This window comes from Macaca nemestrina, chromosome 15 (assembly GCF_043159975.1).
Source record: "Macaca nemestrina isolate mMacNem1 chromosome 15, mMacNem.hap1, whole genome shotgun sequence".
NCBI classification, from domain to species: Eukaryota; Metazoa; Chordata; class Mammalia; order Primates; family Cercopithecidae; genus Macaca; species Macaca nemestrina.
In genome coordinates this window covers 51,305,717-51,322,137 of record NC_092139.1, presented here as the reverse complement: position 1 = coordinate 51,322,137, position 16,421 = coordinate 51,305,717, and the positions used below count along the sequence as shown (strand labels likewise).

Here is a 16,421-nt window from a genome sequence, read left to right as displayed (position 1 = left end):
TGCAGTCACTCCTTTCTTTCCTTTCCTCTCTAGGAGTTGGAACTGAGTCATCCCTGCTACGTTCTAATGCAGAAAGCACTGCCCATCCTAAAGCTGCCCCCAGTTTTCACTGCACAGTACACGTGAACCACGGCCTAGTGCCACATCCTTGGCAATGGCTCACTGGCTCCAGCTGCGCCTCTGCCTGGATGCTGCTCATCTGAGCAGTTCCCCTAGCTCCAGGTTGTGCAGCCACTGCCCTAAAAGAAAATGAAAACGCATGTGGATGGGATCAGCTTGGTAAAGCCATTGACGAGGGATAACTCCCAGCCTCTTCGTCAAACAGCAGCTGTCTGTTGATGCCCCTCTTACCTGGTTCTGCCCCTAGACAAGCTTGGTAATGAATAATCAGTGGTTGGACTTTTTGGAGAACTGAGTTCTCCAAAGGGTTGGTTAAATGGAGGCCTTGGCCAGCACTTCTGCCCCAGTGTGTGGGAATCCTTTGCAAGTGGATGAGGGTGTCCTGTGGAGCACCGATTGGGACTGCCAGAGCCTGCCTGATGCTGAGTCGGGAACTTGGCAAACATTGAAGCTCTGTGTGGCTCGTAAATAAGGGTGCAGTGGGCCTGTCTGTCCTGAGTGAGGAAATGTCTCTGAGATACTTTTGAACCATGTGAAATTGCCATTTTTGTAGGTAAAAATGGTCAAACACTGACAATTTCATGTGGTTCCACTGAGAACTAAGAGCACTGCCCTATAGCGTGATCGCAGTGGTGCACCATGCGTGTGTGTAACACATGGAGCTGCAGGTGGGAGACCCACCAAGCTGTCCGCCTCTGGGAGAGGAATCGAGGACTGGATTGGGAAATGTTGCTAGTTTACTCTGAATCGGTATCTTTGGGCTCTTGCAGTAACCACGTCTTCATGAATCACTTGAGAATATAAAAATAGGGACTCAGAGAAGAACTGGGAAATGAGTGTGGGTCCCTGGCATCTACCTTCTCTACTTGAAAGGGTGCTGGCTGAGGTGAAGCCTGTGCGGGTTCTAGACCTTGAGAGATGCATTTCCTTCCCGCATGGACCAGAGACTGCACGGGGCTTTGGTGGGGTAAAGAGCTCTGTCTGCCTCCATCACAGAGCCGATGAGGGCCTGGTCCTTCCACATCCTCACCGCCCCACTCCCCTGCCCGTCCCAGGCATCCCACAGGGAGAGTGAGGAGGCCCTGCAGAAGCGTCTGGATGAGGTCAGCCGGGAGCTGTGCCGCGCGCAGAGCAGCCACGCCAGCCTCCGGGCGGACGCAGAGAAGGCCCAGGAGCAACAGCAGCAGATGGCCGGTGAGGGCGGCAGCAGTGGGGCCAGGGGGTCAGTGCAGGGTGCGGGGTCTGCATGCCGGCCCAGCCCCACTTCCAGTGCCAAAACTCAGTGGGTTAGGCCTGTTGGGTGAGGGCAGCACGGATATCTTGACTGCCACTCAGAAAGTCAAAGAGTAGGGGATTATGCCCAGTCTAGGGGCTGGCGGGGGGCACAGTTGGCTTGTAGGTGCTGTCCAGAGATGCAGAGGTGGAGCTGCGAGGATGGGACCTCCAGGGGCTAGAAGTGGAGGGGGCAAGGCCTGTGAGGGCCTGGTGTGCGTGGGGGTGGAGCCTGTGGGGGCAGAAGTCACTGCTTCCCTCCCACGCCTGGGTCCCCATTGGCTGTGGGTGAGCCAAGGAGGTCCTGAGGCATCTCAGCTAAATGTGTGTTCTGGGCCTTTCTACTCTCCCAACTCAGTCAGCTGTGGAGGCCAGGTGGGATTTACCAGCCTGTGGTTCCCTTGCTCCAGTTGGTCATGGAAAGGGTGACAGGAATGGAGGGCCAAGAGCCTCTGGAGAAAGGGAGCTGAAGGTGCCAGTGAGGGGCCCCACAGCCCTTGGCTCACCAATGCTTCCCGAGCCACTCCCCGGGCCAAGCACCACCGTGGCTGCCGGGCTGGGCTGGACTAGGGGGTACACGGCAGAGTCACCTGCAAGTACAGGGTTACACAGCAGGGCCGTCTGCACAGGGACTGTATTCAGGGCAGGGTTGGCAACTGTTTCTGTGAGGGATGGATGGTGAATGCTTCTGGCCAGTCTCTGTCACAACTGCTCAGCTCTGCCACAGTGGTTTAGACTGGGCAAAAGTGCCCATTAACACTGGGTGAACAGGGGCCTGGCTGTGTTCAAAGAAAGCTTCATTGATACCACCTGGAAAAACGGAGGTTGGGAGGCACGGCCCCAGCTTGCCGGCCCCTGCTCCAGAGGCCTGGGCGTGGCTTTAGATTATGTGGTCCTGGAGACTCTGAGGCAGGAGGGGATGCATGGCAAGAGGCCGGCACAGGGCCCGGAGGTGGGAATGAACTGACTCGGCCCGTGTGAGAAATGGGCCAACAAGTGTGGCTGGAAGGAGAAGGCTGCTGGCGGGGCAGGGCCAGGTCACCCTCCCTCTGAGGAGCTTGGGCACTGTGGAAAGTGTGACAGAAGTGCTTGGGGCAGGAGATGAAACGGTCTCATATGCGCTTCTGAACACTGGCACCAAGCGGAGAACAGACCAGAGGGGCAGGAGTGGCCCAAAGAGACAGGGATGAAGCCTTGCAGTTGTCGAGGCCCAAGGCAACAGGGCAGGGCCCAGGTGGCCACAGAGGTGCTACTGAGGAGGGCACCTTGGCAGATGGCGGTGTGGCCTCGTAGGCTTCAGCAGTGGGCGAGGGAGGAAGATGAGGAGTCCTGGGAGGTCGGGATGCTGGGTTTGCGTTGTCTAACTAGAGCTTCATTTAGAAGTGGCAGATGGCACAGCCTGGGGTTGGAGAGCGTGCAGCCTCAGAGGCACGAAGATGACACTTAGACGCACGGGACTGTCTGAGGTCACCTGGGGAGGAGGATACCTCAAGGGGAGAAAGGGGCCCAGGACAGAAAAGTCAGCCCCTGGCCTTTCTTGACTGTGAAGAGATCTTGGGGGTTGGGGGGGACCCAGCCAGGAAGGTGGGGGAGGTGTGGCAGTGGGATCCACTTAGCCACTTTCTAAAGAACTTCTGGTCTTAGTTAGTATGAGCTAGAGTCTTCTAGAAGATGAATCTTTAACAGCCTCAGCAGCAGTCCATTTCCAGTCTCCATCATTTTCTCATGAGTGGCCTGAGAGCGTTGCATTGTACACTGACAGTTCTCAGGATTGATGCCGGAGTGGCACTTTCTTCAACAGCTCACAAGAGGCCCCAGTGGTCAGTTGTATGTCTTAAGAGCCCCAGACCCACAGAGGAGGCAGGAGGAAGTCCTCAGTGCCCCGCGTGTGCTAAGAGGGCATCCCCCCAACCCACCCCACCCCACCCCTGGGGTTTCCAGCCTTTTAACTTCTCTTGTTTCCCTTCCTCTGTACCAGAGCTGCACAGCAAGTTACAGTCCTCTGAGGCGGAGGTGCGCAGCAAATGCGAGGAGCTGAGTGGTCTCCACGGGCAGCTCCAGGAGGCCAGGGCGGAGAACTCCCAGCTCACAGAGAGAATCCGTTCCATTGAGGCCCTGCTGGAGGCAGGCCAGGCGCGGGACGCCCAGGACGCCCAGGTCAGCCTCCTGCCTGGGGCTGCGGGGAGGAAAGGGAACTCCATCCAGCAGGTGGGTGGACTAGTCCCGCTGCATGAGATGAGTCTCCTGGAGACCAAGGAGCTTTTGTCTCTCATTCCAGGCCAGCCGGGCGGAGGCTGACCAGCAGCAGACTCGGTAAGCTGGAGAAGCGCCCTGCCTGCTCACTTGAGCCTCAGCGTGGGGGACCAAAGACCCTTGGGGACCAGGGTTTTCAGAAGGGTGCTCAGGTCCTCTGCAGAAGAGCCCCTTGCAGAGGCTCCCTTCCCTCCCCCATCCTCCCGGTGATTTAGAAGACGGGGCAGGCCTGAGCGGGGAAGCAGGCAGCCTTGCGGAGAGCTCCATGATCACACTCAAGGAGCCAGATCTCATTGTTCTGGACTGGCCTCAGCCAGGGTGGGAGCACCCCCTGCCACCTGCCGTCCGTCCATCTACCCGTCCATCGCTTGTGGGAAGGGACTGACTTGTCAGAGGTTCTGTGTCTACAAGCAAGGGATTTTAGGGGCTGAGGTCAGGAAATGTAACAGGAAAAATGGTTGTACAACCCAGAATGGCGAACTCAGGCTTGCTGCCAGAGCACAGGTTTGAGGCGTTGGGGTAGAGCTGGCAGCGTCTCAGGGTTGTTTTCCTCCATCTATGAGTTGACTTCACGGCTGGCCAGACCTTGTTTTCCCTCCATGTCAGCAGCACCAGTGCCAGGCCATGCTCGGGGAGTGTGTGTTTGCTGTTGCTAAGGCCGGAGCCAACACCTGGGTGGGGTGGCTCGAGCCAGGGGCCGGAGTCCTTGTGACCATCACTTCTGGGGCTCGCATCCTGTAACACATGCCCACAGTCTCGGGAGGCAGCTCCTGGCCACCGTGGCTAGGGGTCCATGAAGCAGCATGTGGGGGAGGCGTGGAGGATGTCCTACATTCCCTCACACGCGGTCAGATGTGTCCTAGGCCATCAGCTCACAAAGTTCCCTTGTTCTGGCCCTCATCACCAAAGAAGCACTTCCCCCTGTGCCTCTGAGCAGAGGCAGATCCCCGGGCCACAGCCCGTGCTCCCTGGCATTGGGCTCTGCAGCTTGGGGACTGGGAAAGGGAGCCAGCCACCCCGAGGGCCCAGAAAGACCCACAGCCAAACCTTGTCTACCTTCCTTTCCCAAAATGCATGGGCAAACTTTGTTTCTCCTGATGGTGTTTGTTGGGGTAGAGAGGTGGTTGTTTTGCTCTTGTGTTTTAAGATCAGATTCTTGGGCCACACAGCATATTACTAGGATAATTAACTCATGTTGCAATTAGGATCAATTTGAATTTTGTTTGCATCATGCAGATGTGTCTGGCAGAAATTGGTGGTTTTATTTCCTTCAAAAAGCTGATGTGAAAGCTGTGTGTGGGCTGGGTTATCCTGCTCTGGAGTAGAGAGGAGTGATTCAGCCCCAGATATTCTGGAACTCGGGCAGTGGCTGCCCAGGGGGTGATTGTCGACGTGTCCTTGCCACTGGCCTGCTGATGCCTCTTACTCGGGGTCTCATTCTTCTGGGGACACTCTTGGGGTGGTTTGCTGGAGGAGGCTGTCACATGATGCAGGGATTGGAGGGAAAAGCTGTGAGGGCCCCAGGAGAGCTCTGAGGGCAGGGTCATGATTCCGCCTCGCCTGATAACCCAACTCTCCGGTGGCACCAACTAGGGCTCTGGTGACAGCTCTGGGGTCAGTGGTCTGGATGGGTGGAGGGTGGGGGGCTTAAGGAGCTGCTCAGGCTTCCCTGGGAGCTCATGCTGGGTGAGGTGGGGGCAGCCGTAGGGGACTGTCTCTGGCCAGATGGTTCAGCCTCGAAGGTGCTCCTCCCTGGATGGGTCCTCAGGTGGGATCTGTGGGGGATATAGCCCCTTGGAGCCTGGGCGGTGACCTCGCTGTGTCCCTTCAGCCTCAAGGAGCTGGAGTCCCAGGTGTCGGGTCTGGAGAAGGAGGCCACCGAGCTCAGGGAGGCCGTCGAGCAGCAGAAAGTGAAGAACAATGTGAGTGCGGCAGGCACAGGCGGGGATGGATGGGCCAGGGCGGGCCAGGGCAGCACAAGTAGGGCCGAGAAAGGTTCTGCGGTGTGGCACCCGCCCCGGACTCAGAGGAGGGCCAAGGTTGTGTTTCTACACCCTATTGTGCTGTGGGGATCCAGGATGTGGGGGGTGCTTCTGCTTACCCCTGAGTTCCACCAAAGACCCAGAGCTGACCGCCTGTGGATCAGCCTGCGCCACTCGCTCAAGTGTGGAGTCATCCCTGGGGTGGGGACGGTGTGCCGGTGGCCTGGCCTGAGTCACGTGGTCGCCATAAGTGGGGATCCTGGTCCCAGGAGAAGGGGGTGTAGAAGCTGGGCGGGTGGCATGCCTGCTGTCCCGGTATGGCCACACCCTCCTGCCCCCTTCTCACAGAGCCGGGTTTGCTGGCTGGCCCGGTTGCTCCCTGCAGAGGCTGCAGCTTCCCAAGGCAGGCTCTGGCCTTGGCCTCCCTGTGCCAGGCTCCGCCAGAGCTGGCCCGAGGAATCAGCACTAACCATTTGGTGGCAGGAACCTCTTCCCTCTGAGGTCACAGGCTGGCCCTCCCTCCTCCCTCTGGCTAGGGGTGTCTTCATCGAAAAGGTGCCACCTCTTCACCCTGTGCCATGCTACCCACCTCTGGCTGTGGCACCCAGGCCTTGTGTTCAGGCGCCATGGTCATGGGCCAAGGAAAGGGCATTTTGTCCCGTGGCAGGTCCTCTATGGGCCAGAGTGGCATCAGGGAGGGTCTCTGGGCCCTGTCCTGTCTGACACCAGCTTAGGCAGCTCGTGGGGGTGTGTCAGTGACTGACCAGCGCAGGCTGCTGACCTTTCGCCTGTGTCCCCTCCAGGACCTCCGGGAGAAGAACTGGAAGGCCATGGAGGCGCTGGCCACGGCCGAGCAGGCCTGCAAGGAGAAGCTTCACTCCCTGACCCAGGCCAAGGTCAGAGCCCGGCCACACTCAGGCTCCCACCATGCAAAGTGCACTAGGCACACAAATGCGCTAAGACATACAGCTACCCTAGGACACAGATGCACTAGGACAGACACAGAGGCACTAGGACGTACAGATGCACTAGGACACACAGATGCACAGGTGCACTAGGATGCACTAAGTGCACACAGAGTGGCCTAGGCCTCAGAGCTCCTGAGTCCACACCAGACCCCGGCTCTACATCCGCCTCCCCCCTCCCACCTCCTTCCCTGCCTTCCTTCCCTTCTTCACTTGCTCCTTTCCCTGAGAGAGGGATGGGGGTGCCCCGCTGATGGGCTTCTCCGTGCTGATCCCTCTGGCTGAGGGTGCAGAGCTGCTGGGGTGGGACTGGAGACATGAGCCCGAGGCTGCACTGTCTTGGTGACCTGTTGTAGTGTTATTTCTGTTGTGTGTCCTTTTGTCGGGGTGATTCTGCTGCTTGGGCCTCTGGAGTCGTGGCCCAGGGGCTCCGGGAGGAGTATTTTTTTTTTTTTGAGACGGAGTCTTGCTCTGTCGCCCAGACTGGAGTACAGTGGCCAGATCTCAGCTCACTCCAGCCTCTATCTCCTGGGTTCAAGCGATTCTCCTGCCTCAGCCTTTCAAGTAGCTGGGGTTACAGGCGCCACCACGCCCGGCTAATTTTTGCATTTTTTGCAGAGATGGGGTTTTGCCATGTTGGCCAGGTTGGTCTCCAACTCCTGACCTCAAGTGATCTGCCTGCCTTGGCCTCCCAAAGTGTTGGGATTACAGGCGTGAGCCACTGTGCCCAGTCCCATGAAGAGTCTTTAAGTCCCAGAGGGGAGGACATTGTTTGTAGCGAGCACTCGGGGAACGGGGGCCACGTTGGCCCCGCGCTCTACACCGTCCAGGTGGGATGTGTGCAGGCGTCTCCCAGTGTCTGAGCCCACGGGTTGCCTCTGGGGCGCAGGGCTGTCCAGGAGCCAGTGAGGAGGCTCTGGCCGGGGGACATGGCCAGCCGCAGCCATAACTAAAGGCCTCGCCCACACTTTGAGGTCACACACGTTTTCCTACCTAATGAAAGGGCCTGGCCTCCCAGCCTCCCTCACGGGAATGTCTGCCCCAACGGCAGGAGCTTTGCAGCGACTCCCAGGAAGCCCGAGGGTTGTGTCAGATGAGGACCACTAGCTGGGGCAGGAGGTGAAGGATGGCCTCAGGCCACACTGTGAGAGCTATAGTTAGCCTCCTAGAATCTTGGCCTTGTAGCCTCCAGTGACCTCAGAAACTGTCTGGCTACCATGTGGTAAATGAAGCTGTGACCAGAGATGTCACCTGACTTGATTGTGGTCACACAGCCAGATAGAAGGTGGCCTCTGGGTCTCCAGCTTGCCTTGACTCACAACTGGAGGCCTCGGTGGTGGTGGTGAGGGCAAGGGTCCACATGGGGCACGGGCCCTACCTGTGCATAACTTGGCCAGCCAGGAAGGGCCCGCTTCTCAGGTGTGCATCAGGCCAGAGGGCGCTGCGCTCAGGCTGGGTGTCCGATGGTCAGCATCCTCCGTGCACATTCCAGGACTCTGCTCGGGGGAGTTACACTCCATAGACTCTGATCCAGGTGGAGTTCCTGAGGCCGCCCTGGGTCTCAGGCCAGGCCTGTCCAGGTGGTGGCAGGGCCAGACACAGGCTGGACCCCAGCAGCTGTCCCCTCGGGGTGTGGGAGGGCCCACCTCTCTCCCTGGGGACACTGGGGTCCTAGGCTTTGCTTCGTGGTTCCCTTGGGCCCCCTTTGTTTTCTTTCTTTGCTGTGCTTAGAATGGGGGCTGCTGGCTCTTCGTCCAGGAGGATTGAAGGGGTGTCCGACCCAGCATGGCACAGGGTGCAAAGTCCCTGCCTCCTCTGAGTCGGCTTCTCCCTCTGCAGAGGGGGAATGTTGATCCTCCCTCTCCAGGGTGGCTGGAGATGAGCCTCTCTGGGTTGCCCCTTCCTGGCTGCCACTAACGCTTAACCATGGTGCCGCCAGCAGACGCACCGCTTCCCTGCCTTCACCCCCCATCCCCATCACAGCTCTAGATTCCAGAACATTGGAGGCCATGAGTGTCCTCCTATCCCCTTTTCCTGCCCTGGCTCCCACACATCAACCAGCCCCCCCCCCCCAAATTCCCCCACACATGCACACACACCCAGAGAGCTCAGGAGATGAGAGCTGGTGGAGACCCCGTCCCTGCTGGGAGATGTCCCGGGAGCTGGCACTTGCCATCTTGGCCTGACGCAGTATGCTGCTTTCATCAGAGCTCAGTGTGTTTGAAATGGGCCGGACACAGGCTGGGTAACCCTCTGCTTACAGTCAGCCTCGTGGAGCCTCATTGCTCCTTCGATTCTTGTCGCTTCCCTGAAGAGCTGAGGATGTGCCATTTCTGGGGCAGAGACCCGGGCATATCAATAAGACCTGGGGAGGTGCCCCACATCTCCGCAGCTGAACCTTCTGCTCTTCCCCGCCCCCACCCCAGGAGGAATCGGAGAAGCAGCTCCACCTGATTGAGGCACAGACCATGGAGGCCCTGCTGACTCTGCTCCCAGAACTCTCTGTCTTGGCACAACAGGTAGGAGGGGAGGGTGGTTCCCAGGGACCTCACGGTTCCCAGGCAACGTCCCTGGGTCTCACCGAATGTGTTTTGTTGCAGAATTACACCGAGTGGCTGCAGGATCTCAAAGAGAAAGGCCCCACGCTGCTGAAGCACCCGCCAGCTCCCGCGGAGCCCTCCTCAGTATGTGTGGCCGCCTGGCAAGGGCCCTCTGTCGGGCTCCCCGTCCCCAGGAAGAGGGGCTGCCCCGAGTTGTTTCAACGGGAAGCCAAGAGAAAAACCTCAGTGTGTGGCTAACGACACCTGTTCTTCCCTCTCTCAGGACCTGGCCTCCAAGTTGAGGGAGGCCGAGGAGGCGCAGAGCACGCTGCAGGCCGAGTGTGACCAGTACCGCAGCATCCTGGCGGAGACGGTGAGCGCTGGGAACCTGTCAGCTGGGCATCCCTGGGAGGCTGCCGGGAAGGAGAGCCTCAGGGCCTACGGGGCAGGAGGTGGCCTGGTGTGTTGGAAAAGCCCACTGGCCTTGTGACTCTGGGCCCCGTTCTTTGGCTGCATGGCAAAGGGAATGGATGGTGCCCTCTGAGGTCATTGTTTCTAAGCTGAGGAGAGGGCCGAGGTGAAGGTTTGGGGCCGGTCTCTGAGCAGGGGAAGGGGAAGGATGGGGTAAGCAGCTGTGACGGCCAGGTTGAACTCCCTTTCTTCGTGACTCCAAGAGCAATGCCAAGTCCAGCCCTGCCACTCTCTGGCTGGCCCGTCCCGTGCTCCTCATCCCGGGCCACTGACACACTTGGTGCCGGTGGCAAAGCCCGGCAGTGACAAGCGTCCTAGTGGTCCCGTGCAGGTCACAGACCTTGTTTCCTTGAGTGGCACTGCAGCCACCCTGGCCCACTGGCCAGAGGACCTCCCTCCCAGGACAGTGGCTGCCTTCCCTCCCCACCTAATGCTGGCGCTCAGGAAGTCACAGCAGGGGAAGCACGGCAGGTGACCAGGGCTGCAGGGACAGGAAGATGTGGTTGTGTGGTGCGGGTGCCGGGAGGGAGAGGGCCCTGCCTCACCTCGGTTTCCCCCAGGAGGGCATGCTCAGAGACCTGCAGAAGAGCGTGGAGGAGGAGGAGCAGGTGTGGAGGGCCAAGGTGGGCGCCGCGGAGGAGGAGCTCCAGAAGGTATGTGCCGCCCTGCCTGCCTCCCGGCACTGTGGAGCACATGAAGCCCGGGGGAGAGTCGACAGGGTTGTCTGTCACCTGCGAGACTCGTGTGTCTCGGTGGGGCTTTTCCACGACTCTGTGAAGCACAGTTGCGGGATGACAGCTCAGCCCGTCCTCCAGGAGGCCACTGCCTAGGAAGGCGCTGCCAGATGGTGCCAGGGTGACTGTCCCAGCTGGGTGGGGTGGGCACCCCTGGGGCTTCCTAAGTTGGGTCAGTCCTGCTCGGGTCCCAAGATGGCCTCGGAAGGAGACACCCCTGGGCGCTCATGTCTGACGGAGCCTTTCCCTTGCTTTGTAGTCACGGGTCACAGTGAAACATCTCGAAGAGATTGTAGAGAAGCTAAAAGGAGAACTTGAAAGTTCGGACCAGGTATGTGGGGGCTCAGAGAACTCTTTCTCTTGTCCCCAGAGCCCTTTGAAAGTGACATTATTGCAGAGGGCACTTCACTTACTTGGACCGTGTGCCTTAAGGGAGGCATTCTCTCTCAAGCCCAGGGATCTTGTCCGTCCTGTTTTTCCTTAATGAGAGACATTTACTACCTCAGAGGACCCTGAGACAGCCGCGGGCCCTGTGCAGACCTGCCCAGCCCTGGTGAACAGGGCTCCTGCCACGGTCTTTTACGGTCAGGGTGACCCCACTGCCCCCTTCAGACGCCACAGGGAGCCCTGGAGAAGGTACCCTTGGTACCTACCTTTGCGAGTAAATCTAAGAGCATGTCAGCCTCCAGGAGTGCTCAGGTGCAGCCTGCCACTTGCAGTAAGGGGTTCTCTTGCCGCTGACTAGTTTCTCATTCGCTTGGTAGCTGATGGGCCTCAGGGATCTCCCGACAGCCCTCACCTATCCCAGGGCCAGTCTGCTCCCTGGGGTTAGTGCCCTTTGAGCAGAGGCTGCTGGCGCATGTGTGTGCCTGTCTGTGTGTCTGTCCAGGTGAGGGAGCACACGTCCCATTTGGAGGCAGAGCTGGAAAAGCACATGGCAGCCGCCAGCGCCGAGTGCCAGAACTACGCCAAGGAGGTGGCAGGGGTGAGTCTGCCCCCTGAGGAGCGCAGCCCCTGCCCAGCAGAGCTACGGTCCTCCCTGAGCTGCTTCTCCTCAGCCCTGTGGGAGCAGCTCTTGTTGACATAAGCCTTGAAGTCCGAGTCCTCACGGATTTGCCCGAAGCCTTGCAGGCCCCTTGTTGGGCTGTCAGACCTGAGGTGTGTCTCAGGGCAGGTTTCAAAAAGGCAGCCTCCCAGCCAGGGCAGGGGCAGAGCCAGGCAACCCTGCCCTGAGGGAGGCATTTGGCATTTTAGGTTATCCCTCCACAAGGGGATTCTCTGCCTGGCTTGCTGATACCGTATCTGGTGGGAAGTGGATTTAGATCTGATACTGTTTTCTGCTCTTCAGAAGCAGAAAGCACAAATCCAGCATCCCATTCTGGTTTAATCTCAAACTTTCGGGCCAGGTACAGCGGCTCATGCCTGTAATCCCAGCACTTTGAAAGGCTCAGGTGGATTGCTTGAGGCCAGAAATTTGAGACCAGTCTGGGCAACATAGCAAGACCCCATCTCTACCAAAAAAAAAGAAAAAAAAATTAGCCAGGCACAGTGGTGGGCACCTCCAGTCCCAGCTGCTTAGGAGGCTGACACAGTAGGATTGCCTGAGCCCAAGAGTTCAAGAACAGCATGGACGACAGATTGAGACCATCTCTGAAAAACAGAAATCTCAAACTTTTGGCCCTTTTTTGCAAGAGATAATCAATAAACATTTGTGAAGGTCTGAAAGAGGTGTGCAGTGAACACCATTCTTCGCAAGTCCTCAGAAAAGAAATTGTAGCTGTAGGAAGCCTGGCGAGTCCTGTGCCCTCCCGATTCTGTGACCCTCCTCAGGGCTCTGATTAAGTGGATGTATTAGGTTTTATGTTTCGGCGCTAACTCACGGGGACTGGTTTTCTCCTTTTCTCTCCTTTCTTCCCATCACCTGCCTCTGTTTTCTTCCCAAGCTGAGGCAACTTCTCCTAGAATCTCAATCTCAGCTCGATGCAGCCAAGAGCGAAGCCCAGAAACAGAGTGATGAGCTTGCCCTGGTAGGTGGCCTCCATGTCCCCATGCCAGGAGTGTGACCTGGGGTGTTGCGTGTGTGAGATGCATTTGCCAGTCATGCGTCTGTGTCCACTCAAAGATAAAGTCTGGGGAAGGGACAGTGTCACCCGTTGAGCAGCATGGGACCAGCTTCTGGGGGCCTTCTTGCACATTCGCCCAGAACTCTGAGCTGGGCCTGTGGCTGTTGGGACCAGCGTGCTCCCACTCCATCTCCTGTCCCCTGGCTACCTGGTCCCCTGTTCAAGGTAGTGAGAGCTCTGGGTGTCCGCACTCCCTGTGAGCCCATTGTAGTCAGCTGGGGGCGTCAGGGACATTGCAGTCCCTGGCGTCACAAGACCAGGAAGCCTGGGGGTTCCTCCTGACCTGGCCACCCATCGCCCTGGGGCTCTCAGCAAGTCCCGTGCCTTCTGTGGGTTTTTCTCACCTCAGTGACAGCTCAGATCAATTCAGTGAAAGTCACAGGCGTGCAGGGAAGACCTGCTCCACGCCCGGCCCGGTGCCAGGTGCAGAGAGCAGCCCCGTTGGCAGACCACAGGAGCTCTGCCTGTGCAGGCGGCCTCTTGAGTCCCTCCTGGGATTCAGCTCAGGTGTCTGATGCCAAGTCCCAGCTCCTTGGCAGATTCCACCCAGCCTCACCGGATCTGGTACCGCCCCAAGACTGGTGCTGTGCGCAGCACCCTGGGAGGCTGCAGACATGTTCTGTTTGATCTGCAGTGTTTTTTTAAATCTTGAATTAGTTGTCAACAGGGAGAAATTGGGAGATTTTAAATAAAAATGGGCTGGCATTCCCCCTGCAGCAGCCGGTGAGTCTGGCACACGCTCCCAACACCCTGGGTCTCCCCCTTGGTCATTCGGGTCTTACCCGGGCCAGAACACCAGAGGGCAGTGCTGCCCAGGCCAGGTCTCCTGTGTCTAGGGGCCACTCACTGAAGCCTTGGCTGAGCAAAGTCTGGGTGACAGGCCCTGGGGGCGTGGCCCAGGCCGGGGGTGTGCAGAGAAGACCCCCTGGAGTTTGTGTTGTCTTCCAGCTGTGCAGTTTGGCATTTGTGTTGGGAGGGGCTGTTCAGAGGGAGGGAAGAATGTGTGGGGTTCCCACATACCTGGGGTGGCCCCTCAGCGCAGGGCCTGAGACCACCCATGTTCCCTGGGGAGCTTATGCCAAGGGCCTCACCCAGGTCTCCAGTTGGAACCTCTACCCCAGCCTCTCGAGTGACACCTGCCCTTCAAATTGCAGGCCCAGTGGTTTGGGGGCAACCAGATATGTCACCCACTCCTGGTGATGGAGCTCAGGGATAGGGGGACCTTGTTAGGCAAGAATGTCATCTCACAATGTTTTCTAGACCCCAGAAAGGGCTCTGAGCAGTGGACTGCGTCCTTGAAGGAGAAACGGGGAGTGTAGACAGCGTGGCGGCCACCCCCCCGTTCCGTTGGGATTCATTTGCTCTGTGGGCCGTGCTCGTCAGGGCTCCCCTCACTCCCAGGGAGGGCTCCCCTCTGGCTGGGCTTGGAGCAGAGCACATGGGTCTCATTAGCCCAGAGGTTTGGTGGCCTTGGTTTGGCTCAGGTTGGCGCGGGGTCTGGGGGAGACCCAGACTTAAGTCACAGTTACCAAGCCAGGTCCCCTGAAGGAACTTTGGCTGTCGAGAGCAGCCACGGTCCTCCGAGGGGGTCCCTGCAGGAGTGAGCATGGTAGGTGTGCGACTGGCCGTGCATTTGCAAACCACCCCTTCCTGTTCCAGGTCAGGCAGCAGTTGAGTGAAATGAAGAGCCACGTAGAGGATGGTGACATAGCTGGGGCCCCAGCTTCCTCCCCAGAGGCCCCCCCAGCCCAGCAGGACCCTGCTCAGGTTAGGGTGGTGAGCCGGTCCCCAGACACATCACTAACCCCAGGAAGAATGCAGGTTCTGCTGCCCCTGTTCTGACTAAACCCCACACCGGCTGCTCCGGCCTCCGCTGCTTCTCCATCCCACCTGCTTTGCCCCGTGTGGGTCACCCAGGTTCGGAGAATGCCGCAGAGCACGGGACAGGAAGGTGGCCAGGTGGAGAGGCTGGAGGAGTGGGGGGAGGTAGGACTCGAAGAGGGAGTCCGCGATTTGGGGTCTGCACCTACTGGGCTGGGGGAGCAGCCCTGGGCAGGGTCTGCAGCCACCGAAGGGGACTGTCTCCCACTGCAGCCCCGGCTGGGACATCACTAGCAGGATATTCACCCTCCAGAGTTTTGAGCCTGGCGATAGCCACCACGAGCCCTCACCGAGAGGCAGGGCTGTCCCTGGGGTGGCCGCGGTGTGGCTGCTGGGGTTGTGGCCGTGGGGCCGGGGCTCGGAGGCATCTTTCTTGTCCTGTGAGTCTCATTAAAGGCCCCTGAGGTTGCAGAGGCCCCATCGGCTGCTCCTGAGCCACACCCAAGTCTGTACCAGGGGCTAAGGTGCCATTTCCCCAGCGAGGGGAGCACTGGGCCAGGAAAGCGGAAGCTAGAAGCAGCGAGAGAGCGGGGCCTGTGCTGGAGCCCTGGGCCCCGGAAAGTTCCTCACCGGGTTGCCGGCTTATGTTTGTGGTGTTTGCACAGCTGAAGACGCAACTGGAGCGGACAGAAGCCATCCTGGAGGATGAGCAGACACAGCGGCAGAAGCTCACGGCCGAGTTTGAGGAGGTCAGGCCCTGCCTGGTGACTCTCAGCCCCCATCAGTCCCTGGGCCCTGAATCTCCAGGGAACAAGTGGGTCAGCCCTGCCCCCCTCGGCTGTGCCCAGCAGCACCTGGCTGGGCCTGGGCCTTGGCCTTGGCCTTCTAGGCAGCAGTGGATGGGGCCCGGGCAGGTGGAGCACAGGCTGGAGGCACCTTGGGAGCCCTGTGGGTGGTCTGCATCCCTAAGGAGTCTTGAGGGCCTGGGGCTGGGGTCAGGACTGGTGAGTCCGGCCCACTCATTCCAGCTACAGGATGGAGCTGTTGCTCCTCAGGCTGGGGGTGTCCTCTGGTCCCCAGGCGTGCTCAGTAGGGTCTTGACAGCACAGCCATTTGTAAGACGTCTCACTTCCCTCTCTGGCAAGGCTCAGACCTCGGCGTGCCGGTTACAAGAAGAGTTGGAGAAGCTCCGCACAGCCGGCCCCCTGGAGTCTTCAGAAACAGAGGAGGCCTCCCAGCTGAAGGCAGGCAGGGGCTGGGGCGGGGCTCACACCTGTGGGGTCTGCTCTGGGGCTGGGGCCACTCTTGGCCTCGGAAAGGGGCCAGGAAGGGGAGAGCCGACCCCGCCGGGATCTGCCCTCGGCACTGGTTCCCCTTGTCACTCCCCGGGGCTGGGGTGGGGGCTCCTAGCCCTGCAGTGTCACATGGTGACATGGCAGCCATTAGTCCGGGTGGCTGTTGAAATGTGAATCATGGAGAACGTGAAGTGCGTTCCTCAGCCACGTGTCTGGCGCTCAGTAGTCAGGTGTGTCTCCTGTGCTGCCTCGGACAGTGCAGAGTAGACGGCTCCTGCCCCAGGAAGGTCTCCTGGTGGTGCTGAGAGCGCAGGACACAGCCTTGACGGGCAGCATGGGCGGTTTCCTCCCTGTGGTCACCACCTGTCTCTGGGTGACCAGCAGTTGCCTGCCTTGTGTCCCCAGAGGGCTCCAGCCCCTGGCATCAGGGTCCTGTGGGCATCGCTGGGGTGGCCCTCCCGCTGGTGCAAGGGCTGACCCCCGTCAACCTTCTGACCATCAGGAGAGACTAGAAAAAGAGAAGAAGTTAACAAGTGACCTGGGACGCGCTGCCACCAAACTGCAGGAGCTTCTGAAGACGACCCAGGAGCAGCTGGCAAGGGAGAAGGACACAGTGAAGAAGCTGCAGGAACAGCTGGAAAAGACAGTGCGTGCCTGGCCCCAAAGCAGGGCGGGAGGAGCCCGAGCTGCTGGGAGCACTGGGCCGGGAGCCCCAGGGGAGGCAGGACCGGGAGAGGCAGAGCTGGGCGGAGGTAGTGGGGACAGAGGCTTCCTAACGAGTGCTTCAGCCCACCCAGCCCAGCACCCGCCCTTCTGGGGTTCCCTTGCCGGTCCCCCTGCTGGCC

General features: G+C 59.4%; 1 protein-coding gene across 5 annotated transcripts in view; it reads left to right on the top strand.

Moving 5' to 3' along the window:
- LOC105486856 (ribosome binding protein 1) overlaps nucleotides 1-16,421 on the top strand; it is a 68,543-nt gene that overhangs the window by 51,320 nt on the left and 802 nt on the right. Inside the window, exons 8-23 of one of the 5 annotated variants that reach the window (XM_011749936.2) lie at nucleotides 1,176-1,314; nucleotides 3,371-3,549; nucleotides 3,671-3,705; nucleotides 5,477-5,567; nucleotides 6,431-6,523; nucleotides 9,019-9,111; nucleotides 9,193-9,276; nucleotides 9,416-9,505; nucleotides 10,164-10,256; nucleotides 10,597-10,668; nucleotides 11,227-11,322; nucleotides 12,281-12,364; nucleotides 14,120-14,227; nucleotides 14,947-15,030; nucleotides 15,427-15,525; nucleotides 16,079-16,222. In XM_011749936.2, coding sequence (XP_011748238.2) covers nucleotides 1,176-1,314; nucleotides 3,371-3,549; nucleotides 3,671-3,705; nucleotides 5,477-5,567; nucleotides 6,431-6,523; nucleotides 9,019-9,111; nucleotides 9,193-9,276; nucleotides 9,416-9,505; nucleotides 10,164-10,256; nucleotides 10,597-10,668; nucleotides 11,227-11,322; nucleotides 12,281-12,364; nucleotides 14,120-14,227; nucleotides 14,947-15,030; nucleotides 15,427-15,525; nucleotides 16,079-16,222 — 1,584 coding nt within the window. Of the gene's footprint in view, nucleotides 1-1,175; nucleotides 1,315-3,370; nucleotides 3,550-3,670; nucleotides 3,706-5,476; nucleotides 5,568-6,430; nucleotides 6,524-9,018; nucleotides 9,112-9,192; nucleotides 9,277-9,415; nucleotides 9,506-10,163; nucleotides 10,257-10,596; nucleotides 10,669-11,226; nucleotides 11,323-12,280; nucleotides 12,365-14,119; nucleotides 14,228-14,946; nucleotides 15,031-15,426; nucleotides 15,793-16,078; nucleotides 16,223-16,421 lie in introns of those variants that run through there. The other 4 variants (XM_071079700.1, XM_071079699.1, XM_071079702.1 and 1 more) reach the window with 4 other exon arrangements.